The 20808-nt window shown below is 56.1% G+C and overlaps 1 protein-coding gene across 1 annotated transcript; it reads right to left on the bottom strand.

Moving 5' to 3' along the window:
• Positions 1-1304: 1304 nt before the first annotated feature.
• On the bottom strand, positions 1305-19969 carry LOC123950513 (solute carrier family 2, facilitated glucose transporter member 5). Its single transcript, XM_046018347.1, has 12 exons — positions 19814-19969; positions 13852-13950; positions 13097-13257; positions 10813-10937; positions 6959-7111; positions 4434-4559; positions 4114-4301; positions 3897-4007; positions 3377-3478; positions 2977-3052; positions 2160-2287; positions 1305-2067 (listed from the first exon to the last, which is right to left on the bottom strand). The coding sequence occupies exons 1-12, from the start codon at positions 19844-19846 to the stop codon at positions 1864-1866; spliced, it is 1506 nt and encodes a 501-aa protein (XP_045874303.1). The 5' UTR covers positions 19847-19969; the 3' UTR covers positions 1305-1863.
• Between the last annotated feature and the right edge of the window lie 839 nt (positions 19970-20808).

The following is a 20808-nucleotide window of genomic DNA, read 5'->3' as shown; positions in this document are numbered from 1 at the left end:
TCTGCAAGTGTTTCTTTTTTTGAGAGGAGGCGGGGGAGGGGGAGAAGGAGAGAATCTTAAGCAGACTCTGATGCGGGGCTCGAGCCCATGACCCTGAGATCATGACCTGCGCCCAACTCAAGAGTCAAATGCTCAACCAACCGAGCCCCCAGGTAGCCTGTTTCTGTAGGTAGCTGTCTGTGTTTGTATTAAGCTGACGGGAGCTCATACCAGGATCTCCAATGCTCCTCTAGGGCCAAGTGGATTATCCTGGGCTCCGTGTCTTGGCTTATCTGCACCAGTGAGAAGCCTCCCACCACCTGCCATCCATTTACCTAATTGCTTAATCCCAGTTATACATGGATAGTGGTCTCTCGGTGCATTCGTACCTGTGGCTTTATTTGTCCTCAAGATCGATGCTCATTCTCAAGCTCTTAAAAATAACTAAGTACGTAATACATGCCAGCCGCTGATCTAAACACCACGAACATGGTCCTTCATCCTCGTAACCATGGGAGACACTTATTATTAGCTCTGTCTAACAGAAGAGGAAGCTAACGTGCAGGAAAGCCGAGCAAAGAGCCCATGTCGCATCATTACCAAGCGGCAGAACCAAGGACAGGAGCTCCCACCTCCTGGATCCTGACGTCCCGGCTGGACGGCTCCTCTGTGTTGAGAGCTCCTGCGTGTGCGGCTGCTTCCTGGGCCCCCTTCGGCACGGCAGGCCCCTGCAGCAGGAGGTCAAGGGTGGTCCAACCCCGGCAGGGGTTCTGGGCCCTCGCTACTCTTTTGAGTTATTTAATTCATCACCAGTGGGATCCCCGTTCTACCCCAACAAAGGCTGCTCCTAAACCCCACCTCTGTCCGACCTGGCCCCTGGGTCTGCCTCCCTCCCACCCAGAAGCAGATCTCACATCCTGTCTCTCTCTCTCTCTCACACACACACACGCGCGCACACACGCACACACACACACACACACCCTCTCTAAGAAAAGCCTCCAGCTCTGCTGTATGTTCGGGAGTCGGGGAGGGGAGGCGACCTTCCTTCTCCCGGGCCCCCTTCCCAGTCTTGCTTTCAGGGCCCCTCGGTGTTCACTGTGCACCTGAAGACAAGCAGGGGAGCCCGGATCCGAAATTTTAAAAGATCACAGCTCTCCGACCGCCTCAGCTCTCGCTGCTCCCCTTCTTCCAGCAAATTCTGTCTCCGGGCTTCCTCCACGCCAGGCCCTGTTCCAGGCAGTGGGATCCCGGGATCCCGGGACAGAGCCGTACCCTGGAGCGGCTGACGCTTCGGCACAGACTCCCCACAGGGAAGAAGCAGGTGCTGGTGAGAAGTGATCATATGTGTTTTATTGAGCACACAGAGGCAATGCCATTGTCCTCCAGAAATACAATTCACGATTAACAATCTCCAACTCCGCTAAAGTCCCCGCGGGGACCTGCCCCAGCTTCTTAGACGTCATTACGTGGGACATCTCACTTTCCAGGGCTGGTGTTTCTGGAGATGGATTTGGCAGGAGGAAGACTGCCTCCGGTCCCGAACAGACCCGTGAACAGAGAAACAGAAGAGTTCGTTTCTCTGGCAGATGGGGTTCCTTCTGTCCCACTGCCCCAGCAATGACTTTGCTCGTAAGAGCTGGTGTGATCAGGGGCCACCCAATGGCGAAACCAGCTCGGTGAGGGGCGCCTGCTCACTGCGAGCCGGGGTTGGTGGTGGGTCAGTGTGGAGAGAGACAATGCAGAAGCCCTTTGGACGGTCCCAGTGGAGCCTGCGTTCCACACCGGGCTGGTCCTCATTCCAGATGTTCACAGACACCTGGCTGTCAGGAAGAAAGCCCAGGAGGGACGCTCCACTCAGACCCACTTATCAGCTCTTCTTCTGAGTTACAGCCCCGAAGCAGAGATCGGGAAGTCCTTCAGTTCCTCCTTCTCTGGGTGCACCTCTGACACCTTATTCATCTTGGTGAAGATCTGGTTGATCTCCACGAATGTCTTGCCCTTGGTCTCAGGGACAACCAGGAAGATGTAGATGGTGGTGAGAAGGCATATCACAGCAAAAATGATGAAGCTGTAAGGTCCGAGGCCCACCTGTGGGAAGAGGATCGGGGTTCACTTTCTCGAGAAGGTTCTCCCCTTACTGCTGAGGGTTTGCACATCTGGGGTCCCCGGGGCACACTCACTTGGATGAATGGGAAGATCAAGCCCACGGTGAAGTTGGAGAGCCAGTGGACACTGCCCCCCACCATGAAGGCGGACGGCCGGGAGGACTGCAGGAAGATCTCAGTGATCAGCAGCGAGGGGATGGGACCTTGGGGGACAGAGCAGGAGAAGAGGAAGAGCTGTCTTCTCTTCAGAAGCAGAGCAGGCCCACAAACGGCCCCGGAGCCCCTGCCATGTCAGGTGGCCTAGGCATCGGGACCTAAGGGGCAGCGTGTCCTGGGAACTCCTGAGCTGGTGGCAAAGCAGGAGAGAGCCTTGGGGCGCCTGGGTGGCTCAGTGGGTTAAAGCCTCTGCCTTCGGCTCAGGTCATGATCTCAGGGTCCTGGGATCGAGCCCCGCATCAGGCTTCTCTGCTCAGCAGGGAGCCTTTTTCCTCCTCCTCTCTCTCTGCCTGCCTTTCTGCCTACTTGTGATCTCTGTCTGTCAAATAAATAAATAAAATCTTTAAAAAAAAAACAAAAGGAGAGAGCCAACAGCAAGAACTGGGCACCATGGGTGATCCCGCGTGATGTCCCAAAAAGGGGCCTGTGGCCACCCGTAAGGATCTCTAGGCCAACCACACAGCCCCCGTTTCAACCCACACAGTCAAGGCTGTTTTCTGCTCTCACTCTAATTACGCTCCCTCTAAACCCCTTTGCGGTAGGAAGGCAGGGAGAGAAGCCATTCTGGGGCTGCATCCCGCCCTCCAAGGAGTCTCTCCAGGGAACAGAGGTTTCTAGGGCCGATGGTGCAAGAAAGGAGACCAGGACAGCATAGAGCCAGCGCTGCGGTACGTACTGGGCCCGAGGGCGTGTCCGACCACGTAGGAGATGACGCAGGCGATGCTGACGTACGGCATCCAGGATATTGTGTCCTGTGGGGAGAAAAGACGTGGGACCACAGCCGGCATAGCAGGGACAACCGGAGATAGGGACCGTGGGAACCTTGGTCCCCAGACGGCCAGGGGCTCTCCGGGGGCCGGGACAGGAAGGGTCCTGGCTCCTCCAACAGGCAGCCCCACCCGGACGCCCCCGGACAACCAGCCATTCGCGAGCACTAGGCTGCTCTGGGGGGAGGGTAATGGGGGGCGGATGGTCCCCAGGCATCTGATTCCATGCAGCTGCTCAAAGGTCATTCTGCTCTTCTTCCCTGGGATGCAGGCGAGGGTGCAGGGCCTGGACGGAAGCCCCCTCCTCACCTGCAGGGCCAGAGCGGCCGTCAGCACGCAGCAGGCGGTGAAGCAGACGGAGAAGCCCAGGAGGAGAAGGACCCTCCGCCCCAGGAGCTCCACCACGAACACCTGCAAGGGAGGGGGCACGGGGCAAGCCGGGAGGTTCAGGAGGCCGCCGGCCGAGGGGGGCACACCTCTGCCTACGGCTGCCTTCACAGGAAGCCCCCACACTCCCCCTTCTGGGGGGCATTTGTGAGGAGAAGCGGGCGGGCTATGCCCCCAGCAGCCGCCACACCACCCAGCCCAGCGGTGTCGTCTGCCTCTGGCACAGGGAGCAGCCCCAAATGTCAGCCACGTCACACGGTGGAAGCTTCCAGAGTCCGGGGGCAGGGTCTCCACCCTGGGGGTGGCGTGCACAGGCTGGCATCTGACAGAAGCCCAGAGGCTGGAGACGAGGACCTCAGGCACCTCAGATGGAGCTCTCTCCCCAGCTGGGGCCCCCCCACTCTTCAGAGGCCTCCATCGCCGGAGGCTGTCGGGGACTCACGGCACAGGCGGTCATCAGCACGTTGACGGCCCCGGTGCCCACGGTCACGTACTGGACGTCATGATCGTTCACCCCTGCACTCAGGTAGATCTGGTCTGCGTAGTAGTAGATCTGGAAGGGACCCCCAGAGGCTGGTGGGGACCTCGGGGCAACGCCCGTGATCGGGCGAGCCCCGCGATGACACCGGCCGCCCGCCCCGGCCCCACAGCCCCCGTACCGCGTTCACCCCCGACAGCTGCTGGCCGCCCATGAGGATGATGATGGAGATGACCTGCCACCGCAGGGACCTCATGCTGAACAGCTTGAGCACGGAGATGAAGCCCGCGGCCTTCTCCGCCTCGTCCTCCTGCCGGATCTCCTCCATCTCCGAGGCCACGTCGTCCCAGCCCCGCAGCTTCTTCAGCGCTGAGGGAGGGGAGCAGGGGGATGGGCTCAGGGGGTCCCAACTTCCCGGGGCTGGGACGCTGTGGCCTCCATCCCCTGCCCCTCTCCCAGGGTAAAGCCCCTGCCCCCCTCCCCCCCACGGTAAAGCCGTACCGTTTTTGGCAGCCGCCTCATCCTTCTTTTGAATCAGCAGGTACCGGGGGCTCTCGGGGAAGAAGGGCAGGAGGAGGAGCTGCAGGGCCGCCGGGATCCCCGTCAGCCCGAGCAGGATGGGCCAGCCTGCGGGGAAGCCAGTGCCCATGTGAGCGCCGGCCCCAGCCACATCAGCTGCCTTCTGCTCCCCCCCACCCCCACACTCCCCTGCCCTGGATCCCAGCCGGCCGCTCTGTCCCAGACTAGTTTCCTTAAGGGCCTGACCCAGAGCTGGTGACACGGGACCCCCCTCCCGTGCCCAGGACTCTGCCGGGTCCCCTGGGACACATGAACTGGACGGGTCCGAGCCGCCGTGACCCCAGAAACGAGAAGCACAAACAAGGCCAATGTCCGTGATGCTAGAACGGAGGCATGAAGCACGGTGCAGCCGCAAAACAGGATTCTACACCGCCCGGGAAAGGAAGCAAACCGCGACGGGAGCCAGCGTCGGCCCTTCCCGCACGCAGGACGGCCAGAAGCAGAAGACTGACTCGGTCTTCGCAAAACGTGGTAAGCAGCCACGGGGAGACGCAAGGATGGGCTGATGAATGTCAGCGCAGGGCTGGGCGGGGGGGCAGGCCCGGGTCAAGGGCGCGCAGAAGGCTGACTGGCATGGCTCCAGGTGGGACCTGCGTCCAGACCGAACACGGGGGCTTGATTTCGGGTGGAGCAAACGTACGTATGTTTGTGTTTCACGCGCTCTTCATTCTATGTTATTTCTCACGATAAATACGTTCCGGTGAGCGAACGAGTAGTCTGGGCTCCTTCTAGGAGCTGCTAACACCCTCCCTCTCGCCCCGTTCCCCAAGGGCTCACACTCGTGATGACGCGGACGTCTGCGTGCCCCGCCCTGCTCGAGTGGCTCTTCAGGTGTTAATCACTTCCCCACCAGCCACGTCGTGACACGGGTGCCAGGACAAGCCCACCGCACGCCTGCAAACGCAGCCTTCCCTTGCTCCCGACTCTATCACCCAGCACAGCCAACGGCAGGCATGGACCGCTCTCCGATCTGGGCCACTGCCGTCCGGCTCGGGCCCCCACCCCACCCGCTCCACGGAAACTCTCTTGGAGACACCAAACTGCCAAATCCAGACGCCCTGCTGACTCCTTCTCGTCCTCTGCCCCTTGCCCGCATGTCCCCTGCACTGCTACTCTCTTCCGCGCTGCCTGCCTTCCTTGTTCTCGAGCACCTGTTACCTGCCGGGACTCGTGCTGGAGATTCGGAGACGCCTAAGGCCAAAGCCCTGCCCTCCACACACTCCGCCCAGAGCAAGGGAACCACCAGTGAAATAGTCTCAAGAAAGGGTGGACAGATGCAGTCCACAGGGCACTTACAGTTCCCTGAACGCACAAAGAACTCCTGCATTTCTGCCCCCCTGGCCGTGTCTGGACTTGCTGGTCCTCCTCCCCCACTCCTGCCCCAGGCCCTCGGCCCTCTCTGAGGCTCCTCTCCTGGGGCAGAACCAGCCACTCCCTGCCCTACACCACCAGCAAGCACGTCCCGGGGGACACCGGGGCTCTGCAGACTGCCTGCGTCCTGCCGATCATTTACGTGCCATTGCTGGGAGACAGGAACTCACCCCTTAACCCCTGGTCCCTGCTCCTTACGAGGGTGACTGAAAGGGGGACAGTGGGCGTTAAACATGGACCTTGGCCCAAGCCACCTGGGCACATCCTAAGGAAACCTTGGCCATATTATCCAACCTCTCTGTGCCTCAGGTTCCGCGTCTGTGAAATGGGTGTAAAACCAGGATCTGCTTTAGAGGGTTGTTTGGAGGAGTGAATGGAATTAACATGAAGACCTGGGCCTGACCCACAATAAGCACGTTTTACGTTCTGGCGGGTGTGATTGCTAAGGGCAATCTCCCTTTCCGGGGATCGAACCCTGAGACCTGAGGGGGGTATCACGCAGAAGCAGTGGCAGTTACCAGTGGCTGTGCACCTACTATGTGCTGGGCGTGGGCTCTCCAGGAGGGACACAGCAGGTCCACAGCCACGGACTCCACAGTCAGGATCTCAGGTGGGGGCCGGCCCTGCGGCTCAGAATCTCACCCCCCTTTCCTGGCCTAAGGAATGGGACGATCACAGAGCACCCCCCCTGCCCCGGCAGCGTAGCTGGGAGGCTGGAGAGGCAGCGGCAGGAAACCTCCAGCCTCACACAGCCTGGAGCCCCGGTGGCCGTCACCGCCAAGCCCTGGACCCCTGTGTGGCCAGCCAGCGAGGAAGCCGGGAGAGAGTCAGGCAACGGCTCTCCCTTCTCGCTCCTTCCAAAGCCCCTCATCCATGTCCTCTGAGGGACTGGGAAATGTCAGCTACACGGTCCCTGTCAGTGTACTGAGGGCCCGTTCTGTGCAAGCGCTGTGCCAGCACCGTGGGGCCGGGCAGCGTGGTGAGCCCGACCAGCCGACCCGAGAGGAGAGAGCAGCTCGCAGAAGCATCCAGTCGCAGCAGAGGGAGGTCTGGCGTCGGGGGCGGCCCGACCTTACCTTCTTGGTTGGCAAGGAGGCTCCGGAGACCGAAGATCTGAGCCACGAGGATGCCGACAGTGATGAAGACCTGAGGGACCACCCCGAGGGCCCCCCTCAGGTTTTTGGGGGCCAGCTCCCCCAGGTACATGGGGACAACATTGGAAGACAGACCTGGCAGGGGATTGAAGCAAAAAACACCATCAGGAAACATTAAGTCTGGCAGGGACAAGCTCTGTCTCCAAACACACTCTATTCTTTTGGTTTTTTTTTTAATATTTTATTTATTTAACAGACAGAGATCACAAGCAGGCAGAGAGAGAGGGAAGCAGGCTCCCCGCTGAGCAGAGAGCCCGATGCGGGGCTCCATCCCAGGACCCCAAGGTCATGACCTGAGCCGAAGGCAGAGGCTTAACCCACTGAGCCCCCCAGGCGCCCCCACACTCTATTCTTATCCAGCCATCACAGCAGCTGGGTGGAAACTTTTGTCTCCAAACGGCGAGAGTAAGTAAACCCCTCTTCTAATTCCTCATCCTTTAAACTGTAAGGGAAGAAAGGATCGTCTGAGCCCAGGAAGTCTGTTGACAAGTAGCCTTGCTTCTCGACTCGTCGCCAGGGCCAGGGGACACAGGTGGCCTTACCCCTGGGCCGCCCTCTTAGCTGGCTTGGTGCCAGGGAAGAAAAGCCCAGGTGTGGTCTGGTACCTTCTCCCCCTGGCTCCTTGGGAGAAACTGTTCTGATGGGGCCCAGGACCCCTGCCCACCAGCTTCATTTATCTGCAAGCATCACAAACGTGAATGTATATCGGGGAACAATTGCCACTTCTGAACACCCACTGTTTAGTTTTCTCGCCTTACCGGAACAAGGAAGAACAGGTGGGACTTAGATTTTGTAGGCTCGGAAGCATCTGCACACAGATCATCCATCTAATTCTCCCCGAAGCCCAACAACAAGAGGCCAGGAATCTTGGACGGAGGCCAGGTGGGTGGTCACGAGTCCCAGTACTGAACACCCCGTCAGGAGTCAGGCTGGGGCTCAGAGACACGTGGGTTGGAGGGGGGCTCCGGCCGCGGGGAGGTGGAGGGGACAGCGTGGGCTTCGTGGAGTTGGAGCTGTTGGCCGGGGCGGGGGGGTACTGGATGACGTCCGCACAGGAGGGAGATTCTGAAGCCAAGGGTTCAAGCCTGGCGATTCCGCCCAAGGGTATCTGCTCGGTGTTTTAGCAGAGGCTCGCTGCTATTCACACGGGCCCTTCCCAGTTGTCAGAGCAAAGAGGGGCCGTCTTTGCAGCAGCCTTGAGAAGTCTGGTGGGGTATGTGTATGGGGAGACCCCACAGGCCTAGTGCCCAGAGGGCTGGGAGGAAGCAGGGACCTTCGAGGGGCAGGCTTCGTGGTCACCACTCAGGGCCTGGTGGGTGGGGGGAACTTAGCAGTACTAAGCAGCAAGTACTTCACATGACAGGGACGAAAGTCCAAGAGGCAAACATCAGGAGGTTTGTGAAAGGACAGGGTCCCCCTTTGTGCTGGTGGAAAGCAATTTCCGTTCTGATTTAAAAGCGACACCAATGGGCAATCCCAGCGGGCCTGTTGGGACCGAGTTGGAGAAGGTGGTTTTACGTTTGAAATCCCTTCAGTGAAAGCACTTGGGGTTCTTGCCACGTGAGCTGACTGACGGTGAGCCAGCGAGTCTCACGTCCCGCTGTCTGTCCCTGCATCCCCTTTGTCGCCCTACCCTCTTTGGCAGAGCAGTCATTCCCTTCCTTTTTAGGATGTCTGAGCGGCCGGCTGCTGGCTCGCCCAGCTTCCTGACTATCTCCGGAGCCCTGTGAAAGAATGAACTGTGAATGGGTTAGGACGTGAGATCCAGATGGGATCTGAGGACCTAGGAAACTCCCAACACCTGCTCAGAGGGCCTGTGAGATCAAAAGCATTCTCTAAGAATGCCGAGATAGCGCCTGGTTCGTTCTCCTTCTCCCGTGAGCACACAGTGGAGCATTCCAGAGGCTACATGGGACGTGGTACCATGGCTATGGAACGCAGAAGCAGGTTGGAGAAGCCAGCTGTCTTCTCTGAAGCCAGACATTAAAGAGATTTGCAAAAACGCAAAGCAATACCCTTCTTCTCACTAAGTGTTTTGGTTTTAGGATATGTAGCTTTTATAATGGGCTTCTGGTTGCCATTTAAATGAATTAAATGAACATATCTTGGTTGCAATCTTTTCTTTCTGTTTTTTTTTTTCTTTTTTAGATTTGTATTTATTTATTTGAGAGAGAGAGAGAGCGAGCGAGCGAGCAAGCATGAGCAAGTCAGGGGGGAGCAGAGGGAGAGGGAGAAGCAAACTCCCCTCTGAGCAAGGACATGGGGCTCGATCCCAGGACTCTGGGTTCAAGAGCCGAAGGCAGATGCTTCACCGGCTGAGTCACCCAGGCGCCCCTTGGTTGCAACTTCTAAGTTGTAAATATTGACCAATACAACCCACATGAGCAAAAAGCTCTTTGGAGCCCTTAGTGATCTGAAGAGGGTAAGAAGGGCCCGAGGCCAAAACTTCTGAGAACCGCTGACTTGAAAGTCCTGCTTTTTTAAGAGTAAAGGGTGGGGGTTTTGTGATTCGTTATCTATTGGAGCCTAATAGCTCCCCATTGGAACCAACCCTAAAGGGTTGGATGGTCCACAGAAAAGCGCTTGCCTGCACCTGCCCACAGCCCGAGCCTTCCAGAATCACTAGCCCAGCCCTGCTGCGGGGGAGTCTTGCCAAGTGCCCTCGGGCTCGGGGATGGAGGCAGAGGGAAGCTCATCCCGGGGCCCATCACTCTCTCCACCACAGGCCCCCTCCTCTCTTCACGGACCTTATTTTCCTCTTCTTCTCTCCAGTCCCTCAATTCCTCGCTGCTTCCCGACTCCAGGTTCCATACTGCACCCCCCACTGTCCCCACTGCCCACTGAGGGGCTTGCTGACATGCGGCCTGGTTATCCGTCCACCCCTAGCCCCGTGACTGGGAGGAGAAAATGAGACACATGCTGGCAAGGCGCCCAGGATGCGGCATCTTGGCGGTGCTCACCCTGGGGGCCCACCCAGAAAGCGCACGGCTCCGAGAGTGGGCGTCCTGCTCGCCCCCCACCCCCAGGTCTGGGAACTACAGTCTACAAAAGAATGCCAAGTCAGGGGAAGGTCGCAAGCTCGGCTTTAACCCCATCTCTCTGGTCGGAAGCAATGATGGGGAAGCGCAGACTTCAAGGATGGCTTTGGAGGGTTTGCAAGGCGAGAGACCCCAGCCAATCCTTACTCTGTGCAGCAGGTGGGCCAGGGAGGAGGACGTGCAAGAGGACCTCTGAAGAGCCCTTTGCAAACTTCACCTTCCTGCTCTCCTTAGGAGGGATTTGTCCATTAGACTGTCATGCTTTTCTAGCCGTGACCCACAGTAAAAAATACAGAAACACGTTTGACATTGCAGCCTGATTTTCATACACTATCAATAAATGAAGCAAAAGTTCCAGAAGACAATCCTTATCTTTATGACACACGACACTGTCTAGTCTGTCTAGGAAAAAAACGCTGCTCACTAATCAGGGGTCACTGCCCACTCGCTGGCCGCCTGCTGTTGAGAAAACACAGACAAAGGGCCAGATGGAAGCCCACCTCTGCACAGGATCCTGTATTTCTGTCTTTCACACAAGGGCTCTCTCTGTAGGAAGTGCAACAGGGACGCTTGCCCCTGAATGCACCTGAGACTCAGTGTAGGCTCCGGGGTCTAGTTCAGGGCGGAGACGCGAGCAGCTTCTGCTGCGCCCGCGTGCTCCAGTGGCCCCAGAATGGCCCAGACCCCAGCACCCGCCCCTCCTCCCCGAGAGCGGCAGCGCAGCCCAGCATCATTTACCTGCACATATTCCCACCAAAAGTCTGGACACAATGATCATCTCGAACGACCGGGCGACCTCGCTGCACCCCATTAAGATTGCGGGAACAATGGAGAAGATGTTGTTGAAGAGCAGAGTCCCTTTCCTGCAGAGGATGAAAGGTCCGTTAGTCTGGGCGGAGGAGTCATTCATTGCTTTAACAGATGTTCACCGAGCGTCTGGCCGGGTATAGCAGTGGGCTTTGCTGCTGCTTCCGTCTGTGATGGAAGGCGGAGAGGGGTCAAGTGCACAGCCTGGCCGAGGCACAGTCGCCGTGGGAGCCGATGGAGATGACCACAGTGCAGAGCGCATCGGTCACGGGGAGCAGAGGGGAAGATCCGAAGGCTACAATACACTTAAGGGTTTTTGATTTTTTTTAATAATTGTTTTTTTTTTAATAACTTAAGGGTTTTTGAAATCATCAACTCGCATGATGTTAGTAGAATCTTGAAACCAGATCAGGTAAGGACATTAGAAGAAATGGATAGGGCCAACCTCACGGGTAGCACAAAGATGGAAAAATCGTACATGAAATATTAGCAGACTGAATTCAACAGCATACAGAAAAACCTTTCAGGGTTAAAAATGCCACATCTGTCTGGGAAAAACAAAACGGTAGCATTATTTTTTAAATGACGGAAGACTATCTTTGTGACTCCAGGCAGGTAGGGAAGGCTGTCTTCAGACACAAAAGGCAAAAACCGTAAATGAGAGTTTAAGTCTGACCACTTGAACATGTAAACATCTTGTATGAAAAGGATACTATGTCTGTGATTAAGCAATAAAGCAACAGATCGAGAAGATACTTGCCTGATAGGATAGTGCTGCTTGGACAGGTCCAGAGATGGAATTTCCTCCCAGCTGTGTAATCTTGACTAAGGGATAGCATCTCTCTGTGTTTTGTTTTCCCATTTTGAAAAAGGGGATGGGGCTGTTGTATGGACTGGAGGAACTAAAAACCCTTTAAAAAAAAAAACCTGAAAACTCTAAAAATGCATGCTAAAGCTAGAGCCTGGCACACAGGAACCCGTCAATAAATTATTAGTTGCTACGGTTATATAAGGAAACCCCAAGCAAGGGAAGAGCATTTTTATCACGTTCTCAAGCAGACAGCTGGGCAAGCAACTGTGTGCTCCATCTGGACCAAACAGATCAACGTGGACCCAAGTCCTTTACTCCAGGAGACCTGGCCTGCAGATCTGTGACCTGACTGCCTCTCTGGCGGGCAGGGGAAACTGCCAGGTCCAACACCAACCTTCCAGGAAGACCTCAGAATCTTAGATCCCAAAGCAGAGGTTGGATGTTTCTAGTCTGTGACTCTTTTTGAAAAGTACTGGAGAGGGTGCTGGGTTCTGGCCTTGACCCTCAAGCTAACAAGAGCTGTAGCCAAGAAGATGATTTGACCTCACCTAGCCTGTGTGCTCATTCGCCAAGGGAAGGGGCTGGAGGGGAGGAGCTCTTACATACCATGAGTAACAAGGCCGCTCTCTCATGCCCATGGAATTTACACGAGGGAGTGTGATGTCTTAAGGGCCTTTTTTGGAATCAAATATACAACCTCTAATGCTTCTAGAATTAGGGGCAAAGACAGGAGCTTTGCCCTTGATGTTTGCAACACTCATAGTGAGAGTTGCCCCAGGACCATGTGGTTTCGCCCTGGAAGGCCTGACCGTCATCTCAGCCATTTCAGAGTTTTATGGGAATTTAATTTGGGCTCAGTTTTACATATTACTTGATCCCAAGGTAAAAGGACAGAAAAGTGAGTTTGTGGTTGTTTGGAAGGCAGCTATGCTCGCCACCGTACCACCAATGCTTGTGTTTATTTGGGAGTTCGAGAACACTGCGCTGTGACCTACATTGGGACTGACATCGTGGCCCTGTTACCTGGGGTTTGAATCCTTTAAAAGCGCATGCACACACACATACACACAGGAGGAGAGAACTTGTTTTGGTTTTGGTAAGGAACATACCTGCAAGGCAGGAGAACAGAGAGAGGGAGCGAGTCCAGAGCTGGGAAGTACATTCTGGTCTTTCTGGACCTGCCCCCAGAGCCCAAGACCCGCCACACCCACTTCTAGACCCTGCCTCCGTCCCCAGACACTTGGTCAACATCGGGTCTTCTTAAGACCGTATTAGAAAACAGAAATCATCACGCCGGTTATTACCTAGTTTTACCAACAAAAAAACCCGATTTCGGCTTTAGGCTTAGGTTTTGAATGGTCGGGGTCTGGGAGTTTCAGAAGCTGGAGATTCACCTGGCCTTACCTGCCAAATTTATTCACCAAGGGGCCGACCATGAGGGAGCCGAGGAAGCCTCCAAACGGGAACATGGACACGGAAACAGACCACAGCAACGTCAAGGAAAACTCGTTTATGTAGTTATCGTTGCGCTCGTAGTAGGTCTGGTTATAAAACGCTTTCATGAGCTGCAGAGCAAAGCGGAAGACAGCACCAGAATAACTTGACCCGGTTTTGCAGAAAGAGCACCGTGAGATGTCAGGCCCCCCAGTGGACGGCCTGGGTACACAGACAGCGACACTAGTGAGTGGCAGGGAGGAGGGACAAAGGGGTATGGAGAGAAGCTAGCAGGGGCACCCACGCGGGGCGATGCCAGGCCTCTGATAGGCACCCTGCCCAGGACGTGGCTAACCCCAGTCCTCTAGGCCTTTGGACGACCTCTGACCCTCCAGACTCCTCTGGAGAGTGCAAGGCTGGAGAAGACCAGAGCACCCTTCCCCCGCGCCCCCGAAGCCAGCCCCTGCATGCACACCCAGGCCTGACTGTCCATGAGAAGCCGAGGTTCACCCCCATGTGTCCACAAGTCACTCCCTCGGGCCTGCGCTGTGTGTCTCCTCGGTATCTCCCTCCCCCGTGACCTCAGGGCCCACCGTGCGCCCCAGCGTGCACGGACCGCCACCCCGGAGGCCACTTCCAGGCACGAGCTGCTCCAAACCCCCAACCCACTGGCAGGGGTGGGGGGGTTTGCATCTCACTCCCCCCCCCCCCCACCAGCAACTTACCTCAGCAGGGGAATTAACGGCGGCCACGTTGTACCCATACTGGAAGGATGACCCAAAGGCGGCTATCAGCGTCGCCAGTGAGAGTACCAGTGTCAGCCTCTGTGGGAGGAGGAATCCTGGCTTAGGTCATAGGAAGCAGCTGGGGTTCGAGGGAACTTTTACCCCAAAGCCTTCTCGAAGGACGCAAGACAAATCTGGAGATCTGTTGTCTTTCAGCTGCTTCCTGTCTCGAAACCTACCTCTACCACCTCATAGAAAGTTCCTTGAGCTGCAGCATTTAAGGGCTGGATGATTCTCTGCTCTGGGGGGCTGTCCCAGATGCACCGTAGGGCCACCCGTCCCCAGGTGTCTCCAGCCACCGCTAAATGTCCGCCTGGTTAGGGGAAGCGACTGACCCTGAGAACTACCAGGTCAGAAAGACACCGAAAGCTCCCCTGCTCCAACACTCTACCTCTGTGGCAAAGCTTCCCCACCACTCCACCGGGAGCCCGTGTTTGCCGACAGCAGCCAGCAGCGCTCAAGTCCTCCCCTAACAATCGAAGAGGAGACAATGTGAACAATGCTGTTTCTTTAGGGCCACGGATTAACCTCTTCGAGCCTCTGGACTTTGCTTTAACAGCACGAGGAGAAAATATTTAAATACAGGTTCCTGGGGACTCAAACACGCATGTTCTGTGATCATGTTCCCCTTTGACACTAAGGAAACTGAACACTTATTTAACGACGAGGGGAAAGTCGTTAGTAAAGTCATGAAAAACTGGAGAAAAATAAAAGTGGAAAAAGTTTTTCTTTAGAATATACAGAGTTCTTTTTTTTTTTTTTTTAAAGATATTTATTTGACAGAGAGAGAGAAAGAGAGAACAAGAGAGGGGGAACAGCAGAGGGAGAGGGAGAAGCAGGTTCTCCGCTGAGCAGGGAGCCAGACACGGGACTCGATCCCAAGACCCTGGGATCACGACCAGAGCCGAAGGCTGTCGCTCAACCGACTAAGCCACCCAGGGGCTCCGAATCTACAGACTTCATCTTGCATCTGCCCGCTGCCACTTTCTAACTTAATTGCTAGAATCTTCAGTTTCCTCCTCTTTAAAAGGAGGGTCAATCCCACTCCCTCAGAGCTGTCTCAAGGTTGAATCACGAAAGTGTGGAGCTGCGGAGGTGAATCCACGGACCGGGGCCTGGACGTGGCTCTCAGAAGCCGGCCCTGGAGCATCTTCCTCCCCGTGCTCCCACAGAGGCCCCGTCCAGCGGACATGTGCTCCCTCATGGCTGCCAAGGTCCCCGGGTCTCCCTCCAAGCAGCACCTCTGCAGAGAGCTGAGTGAGGGGCCAGGCCTGCGGTAGAGATGCTGCGGCCATCCCTGCCCTGCCCCGGAGCCCCGGAGAGCACGAGCCAGTTAGCATCCAACAGCAAGGGGCGAGACCTGCCAGGAGGCCCCGTAAATGAAACCTCGCCCTCTCCTCCCGCCACCAAAGGAATTAACAAACGGTTCATTCAGCAGGAAGTTTCTGGCAAGGAGGGTAAGAAGCATGAGCTCTGGTTTCCAGTCTCCATCTCCTGGGGCCAGCGTGGGGAGGAGGTGACCAAAGTTGGGGGGGGGCGGTGATGGTGCTCAGGAGAGAAAGTGGGTGCCCGGGCTGCTGCCGTGCTATCCTGTGCTTGCTAAAGGTGGGGAGGGCGCAGGAAGGAACACGCACACACACCCCTCACCCCAGATGCAAGGCAGGGCTGCCCTCGCTCCCCGGGAAGTGCTCTGGGCAGTCCCTCCCTCCCTCCTTCCCTCCTACAGATGGAGGCCCCCTCTTGAGCCGGCATTGTTCTAAGTACTGGGGATACAGGGGAAAACAAAACGAAGTCCCTCCCCTATGGCTGTTCTATTGCTTGATTTTGTGGAAGGGGGAAAGAGGAAGGCAGGCAGGCAGGCAGGCAGGCAGGCAGGCAACTGAAGAACAGTTTTCCTCTTCTAATTCTCTTCCAGGTAAACGATTAACTAGAAACACAATAGGCTTCACTCAAACTGCCAAGGGCCTCTCCTGACCACTTTCTACTCTCCCCTTAGCAGAGCTCCGCTGGGGAGCCGGCTGGTGCCCCAGAACACAGGACGCTGCCAGGCACCACGGACGGCCGGGACCGGGACTGCTTTTAGGAGATCCCAGGGAGCATACGAGAAAGAACTCCAGCCGCAGAGTCTCTAAGCACAGAGCGTACAACTTAACGATCGTGCTTTGTCTTCCTCCCTGAATTCAAGCTCCAGGCATGTTCTCTGGACCCGCAGGAGTCAGGGGTTACCCTCCGTGGAAACCATAAAGACATTCTGGGTAGGTTCTCGCCGACCACGCTGTCCAAATGCCTTCATTCATTAAACAAACAGTGGCTGAGCCTGGACTCTATTCCAGACACCACGCTACAGTCTGGTGAGCAGATCGGCCACCCTCCACATCACGGTCCGATGGGGAAGGCGGACATTTGAAAAAAAAAAAAAACCCAACCTAATAATTTAATAGTTTAACTATCACTGTAGTGAGCTCTACAGAGGAAAAAAAAACACAGATGTGGTTTAAAAGAGGAGCCAGAAGCGAACAGGGGCTTGGGTGAGGGGCGTGGCTGAGCCAGGGGCAGAAGCGCTAGCTCTGGGGCCCATCCAGGGAGGACCGCTGAGTCCTCACAAAGTTGAACAGAGTAACCGTGTGGCCCACACGCAGGTGTCCCCCCAAGAGAAAGAAAGACACGTGCACGCAAACGCTTGAACACAAATGTTCATGGCATCGTTATTCCTATCAGCCCCGAGCTGGAAACCATCCAAATCCGGATCGGCTGATGAATGGATCAACAGGTGCGGTGCACCCAGAGAATGGAAGACGACTTGACCAGAAGGAAAGACAACGGACTGACGCGCACGACACACGGTGGCTGGACCTTGAAAACATGCTACGTGAAAGCAGCCAGTCACAGAGGAGCCCCTGCTGTCCGCCTTCGTCTTTAGGAAAGATCCAAAACAGGCGAATCTAGGGAGACACAGACGGTAGCTGGGTGGTTGCCGGGGGCGGGGGAGAGATGTGGGTTACTGCCACGGAGCACGGGTTCTTTTAGGGGTGATGAGAATGGTCTAAACTTAACCGTGCTGATGGCTGCACCACTGTGCATTTGTGTATTTTATCCAAATTGTATACTTTTCATGGGTAAATTGCATGGTCTATGAGTTACGTTCTCAGGAAAGATACTATATTTAAAAGGCATGTAAAAGAAAACCAGTTTCTTTTCTTTTCTCCCTTTTTTCTTTTCTTTTCTCTTTTCTTTCTTTCCTCTCTTTCTTCCTTCCTTCCTCCACTCCTTCCTTCCTTCCTTTCTTTCTTTCTTTTTCTTTCCTCTTTCCTTCTTTCCTTTCCATCCTTCCTTCCTCCCTTCCTCTCTCCTTTGTTCCTCCCTTCATTCCTTCCTTTCTTTCCTTTTTTTTTCTTTGTTTGTAGGCTTCCCAGGAGGGAAAGAGATTGAGTACTGGGCTGGAGTAGGGCATGAGGGGGAAGGGGCCCAGGTCTCACAGCAGCTTGTAAAAATGACAAATGGCCTTCAGACATGAAGGGGGGTGGGGCGTCTCCTAGGAGGCCGAGGGGAGCCATGACCCAGCTAGCTTTCGGGAGCAACTGCACGTTCCTCATGTCCACAGTAAACCGGCTTCCTGTTTCATACACTGAACACTTTTCAGACTTCGTTAAAAAGCCGCCTTCAGGGCCCGGCTTCCAACTGGATGTGATTCAAGGCTGCTGGGAGGGGGGCCCCCGGGATCGGATCCTACTCTCCTGCTGCTGGCTGTGTGGCCTTGGGCCAGTTACAGAACTTCTGTGTCTCGGCTCCTTCACCTGTAAAATGGGGACGGCCCTCCCTCCCTCACAGGACTGAGGTGAAGAATGAATGAGTTGATACACGAAAAACACTTGAAGGGCCACGCTCGGCTTATAGCGAGTTCTACACGCAGCCCTGCTCTCATCACCAGCGCCGATCGCACCAGAAGGGAAGTTACTCATCCCATCACGCTAGGTGTGCTGTTGATGGAGGACCCCCCCCAAATTATGTCTTCATTTTCTAAAAACACTTCGCTCATTTTTCCCCCTTCAGGCCAAGAGTCCTTTTTCTTGGAAGAAAAATCCTTGATGCACATTGGTCAGATTCCGGTCTTTTCTCTTTACGTATGAGAAACCCAAAGGCAAATGAGGCCATGGTCACGTAGCCAATGGGGGGCAGAGAGCGGGCCCCCTCCCTCAGCCCCACGCAGCCCCTCCACTTTTCCTCGGCTCCAAAATGCCTCCTGGGCTTCCCTCAGTAACCTGCAGATATTCCCATAGCCACCACGGGAATCATTTCCTTTTCATGCATCCCAGGAAGCCCAGCACGTGTCCTGGCTTTTGTCCAAAGGGGCAGGTCTGGCCTCAGGCAGCCGGGAAGGGGAGGCCTCCACCCCCATCCCCCCACCCCCACCCCACCGCCGCCCCTGGAGCGCGGGCTTCCTTCTTTGGAGAATCCAGGGGGCAAGCAACTAGCTAGAATCAGCCCGTACCTGCTGCATGTGACCATTTTACTCATATCCTCTCCAGATGTGTGGCTTCCTTTCAGGGACCACCATGCGGGGCTTTTCTGTTCTCCTGCGACCTCATCTGGGGGCAGAGCTGGCCAGGACACAGACCCGATGAGGGCCTCTGGCAGCCCCCAAACCCCTAAGTTCTTGTCAACGCATAGCCCTTTTCTGTGAGATAGAGGGCTTAACGACCGAGTGCGCTCACCTCTCTTGGTTGTTGCAAGTCAAACAAGATCCACGTGGGAGGGCTCAGTAACCTTCAAAACTTAATTCTCGCAGCGCAAGAACGCCTCTAATGAGTAGAGACGAGGGAGGTTGCTAAAGGGCCTACAATACACAGGCCAGCCCCCCACAGCAAAGAGTCATGGAGCCCCAAATGCCACTCGTGCCCCCTCTAAAGGACGAGCAAAACTAGTAACATTTATGGGGACCCACTATGGGCCAGGTAGTTGGTCCAGCAGCCCTAGGTCTGGTTATTATCCCCATTTTACAGATGAGAAAGCTGAGGCACAGAACAGTTAAACAACGTGCCCAAGTTCCCGCAGCTAGAACAGGATGGAGCAGGAACAGAACCAGGACCTCCCGCCTCCCACACCTGCTCTGAATCCGCAGAGTTTGCTCTCGACCTGTCTGTGCAGTGGTCTCCCCTCCACGCCCGGCTCAGGCATCACCGGCACAGGCGGGTACCTCTGACTCCGCAAATACAAGCAGATGCATTGCAATGCCTAAAATGCGAATTCCTCGTAATAAATTCACAGGCTCTGTCTTCCCGAATTCTCCTCAATCAAGAGACTCTCGAAGGACAGCCGAAATTCTCTGAGCGAGGGGAGTGGGGCAGGAGGGGAGAGGCCAGCAAACTCTTGTCTGGAAAACAAGGGAGCCTCTCCTCTCAAAGGCTGGGCGTCCCTGCTCCCAGATGGGAATCAGGCTCCAGTCGGTTCTGAGTCGGTTCTGAGTCTTTTCTGCATCCTCCCCCTTTCCACGCCGGCCTCGCCGCGTAACTTGCCCCAGAACCGAATGCCAGTGTCCCGAAGCCCCCATCCGAACAAATCGAGAAAAGCACCTCACCAACATCGTGGGAGGGTTTTGCGGGGCCGGGGCGGGTGGGGAGGGCAGAGGCCCTTCTCCTCCAGCTTTTCTGGGTAAGGCACTGGGGACCACGAACGCCTTCACCGCTCTCCAATTTGGCGGCAGGTACTTCTCCAGGCTGTTCGGGCAGAGTGATCCCCGGCCGGTCTCCAAAATCTAAGTGTCCCTGAGTCGGTCTCCTAGTCCCTGTCAAAGCGAGCTGGAAGGTTCCCTCCAACGAGGCCCCGACCCTCCCGGGAGCAGAGCCGAGCAGCCGTCAGCAGCAGGCCGCTCCGCGCTCCTTCCTTCGCGGGGAGGCCCACTTACCCCCTCCTTCTTGGTCGGACCCTGCGGCTCCATCTTGGGCCTGCCAGAGGGGAGCGCCTGCGACTTCGCTTCAGCCAAAATAACGAAAGCGCTGCGTGGAGAGAGAAGACATTCGGGTTGCACTTTGGCCGCGCCAAGGATCAGCCAATAGCATTTTTACGGCCAGCCCCGCACTGAATAACCCTTTCAGGAGTCCCGAGGGGGGTGTGTGCGTGTGTGTGTGTGTGTGTGTGTGTGTGTGCGTGTGTGTGTCTTCTTTCACTTCTTTTAAATGCAAAGCTTGGGGGTTGGCTCAGCCGGCGGGCGCCCCCTCCCCCCAGCACCGCCGGCGGCGCCTGCCCGATGGGGCGGCCTGTGGCATCGGCTCCTGGAGAACCTCCACCCGTCGGGCTCGTGATGAGTGACTGGGAGAGTTATTTCTGTCACAAACACTTGGAAAGCCACTGGCCCCACATCGGACCAGGTAGCACGAGGCCAAGGGTTAGGGTCACCGGAGGTTTCTCGAAAGTGGTCCCTGCCAGGAAGCCCGCAGCCCGACTCTCTGGGAGTCAGCTTTCCCTCAAACAACCGCGCCACACTGGCTCCGAGAGTTTATTTTCCTTTGCGAGGACCTGAGGGGCCTGAAGATGCGACTTTCTGGGTGATCGCCACTTCTGCAAAGGCAGAAAATAGCTCAGATGCCTTTATCTGCAGGGCAGGGAAAGTGAGTCACGGCCGCTGGCCTGGGTCCACCGGGCCCGCCAGGCGTGAGCAGCCACGGGGGCCTCCTGTGCTCAGCGCGTGTCCGCGCCGCGTGGGCTTCCTTGGAAGCAGGGGCAGCCCGGGTCAAGGGGCCAAAATCCAGAGCAGAGTCCCACGAGGCCCACAGGCTTCCATCTTTACGGGAAATATTTCCTGTTTTACTTGCTGCGGTGCAGATCTATTAATTCAGCCATTCCTCTCCTTCCCTCCCCAATTTTTTTAAAATTATTTTTTTGAAAGATTTTATTTATTTA

This window comes from Meles meles, chromosome 1 (assembly GCF_922984935.1).
Source record: "Meles meles chromosome 1, mMelMel3.1 paternal haplotype, whole genome shotgun sequence".
In the NCBI taxonomy this organism is placed as follows: Eukaryota; Metazoa; Chordata; class Mammalia; order Carnivora; family Mustelidae; genus Meles; species Meles meles.
Note: the sequence above shows the minus strand (reverse complement) of the source record. Positions and strands in the feature narration are given on the sequence as shown.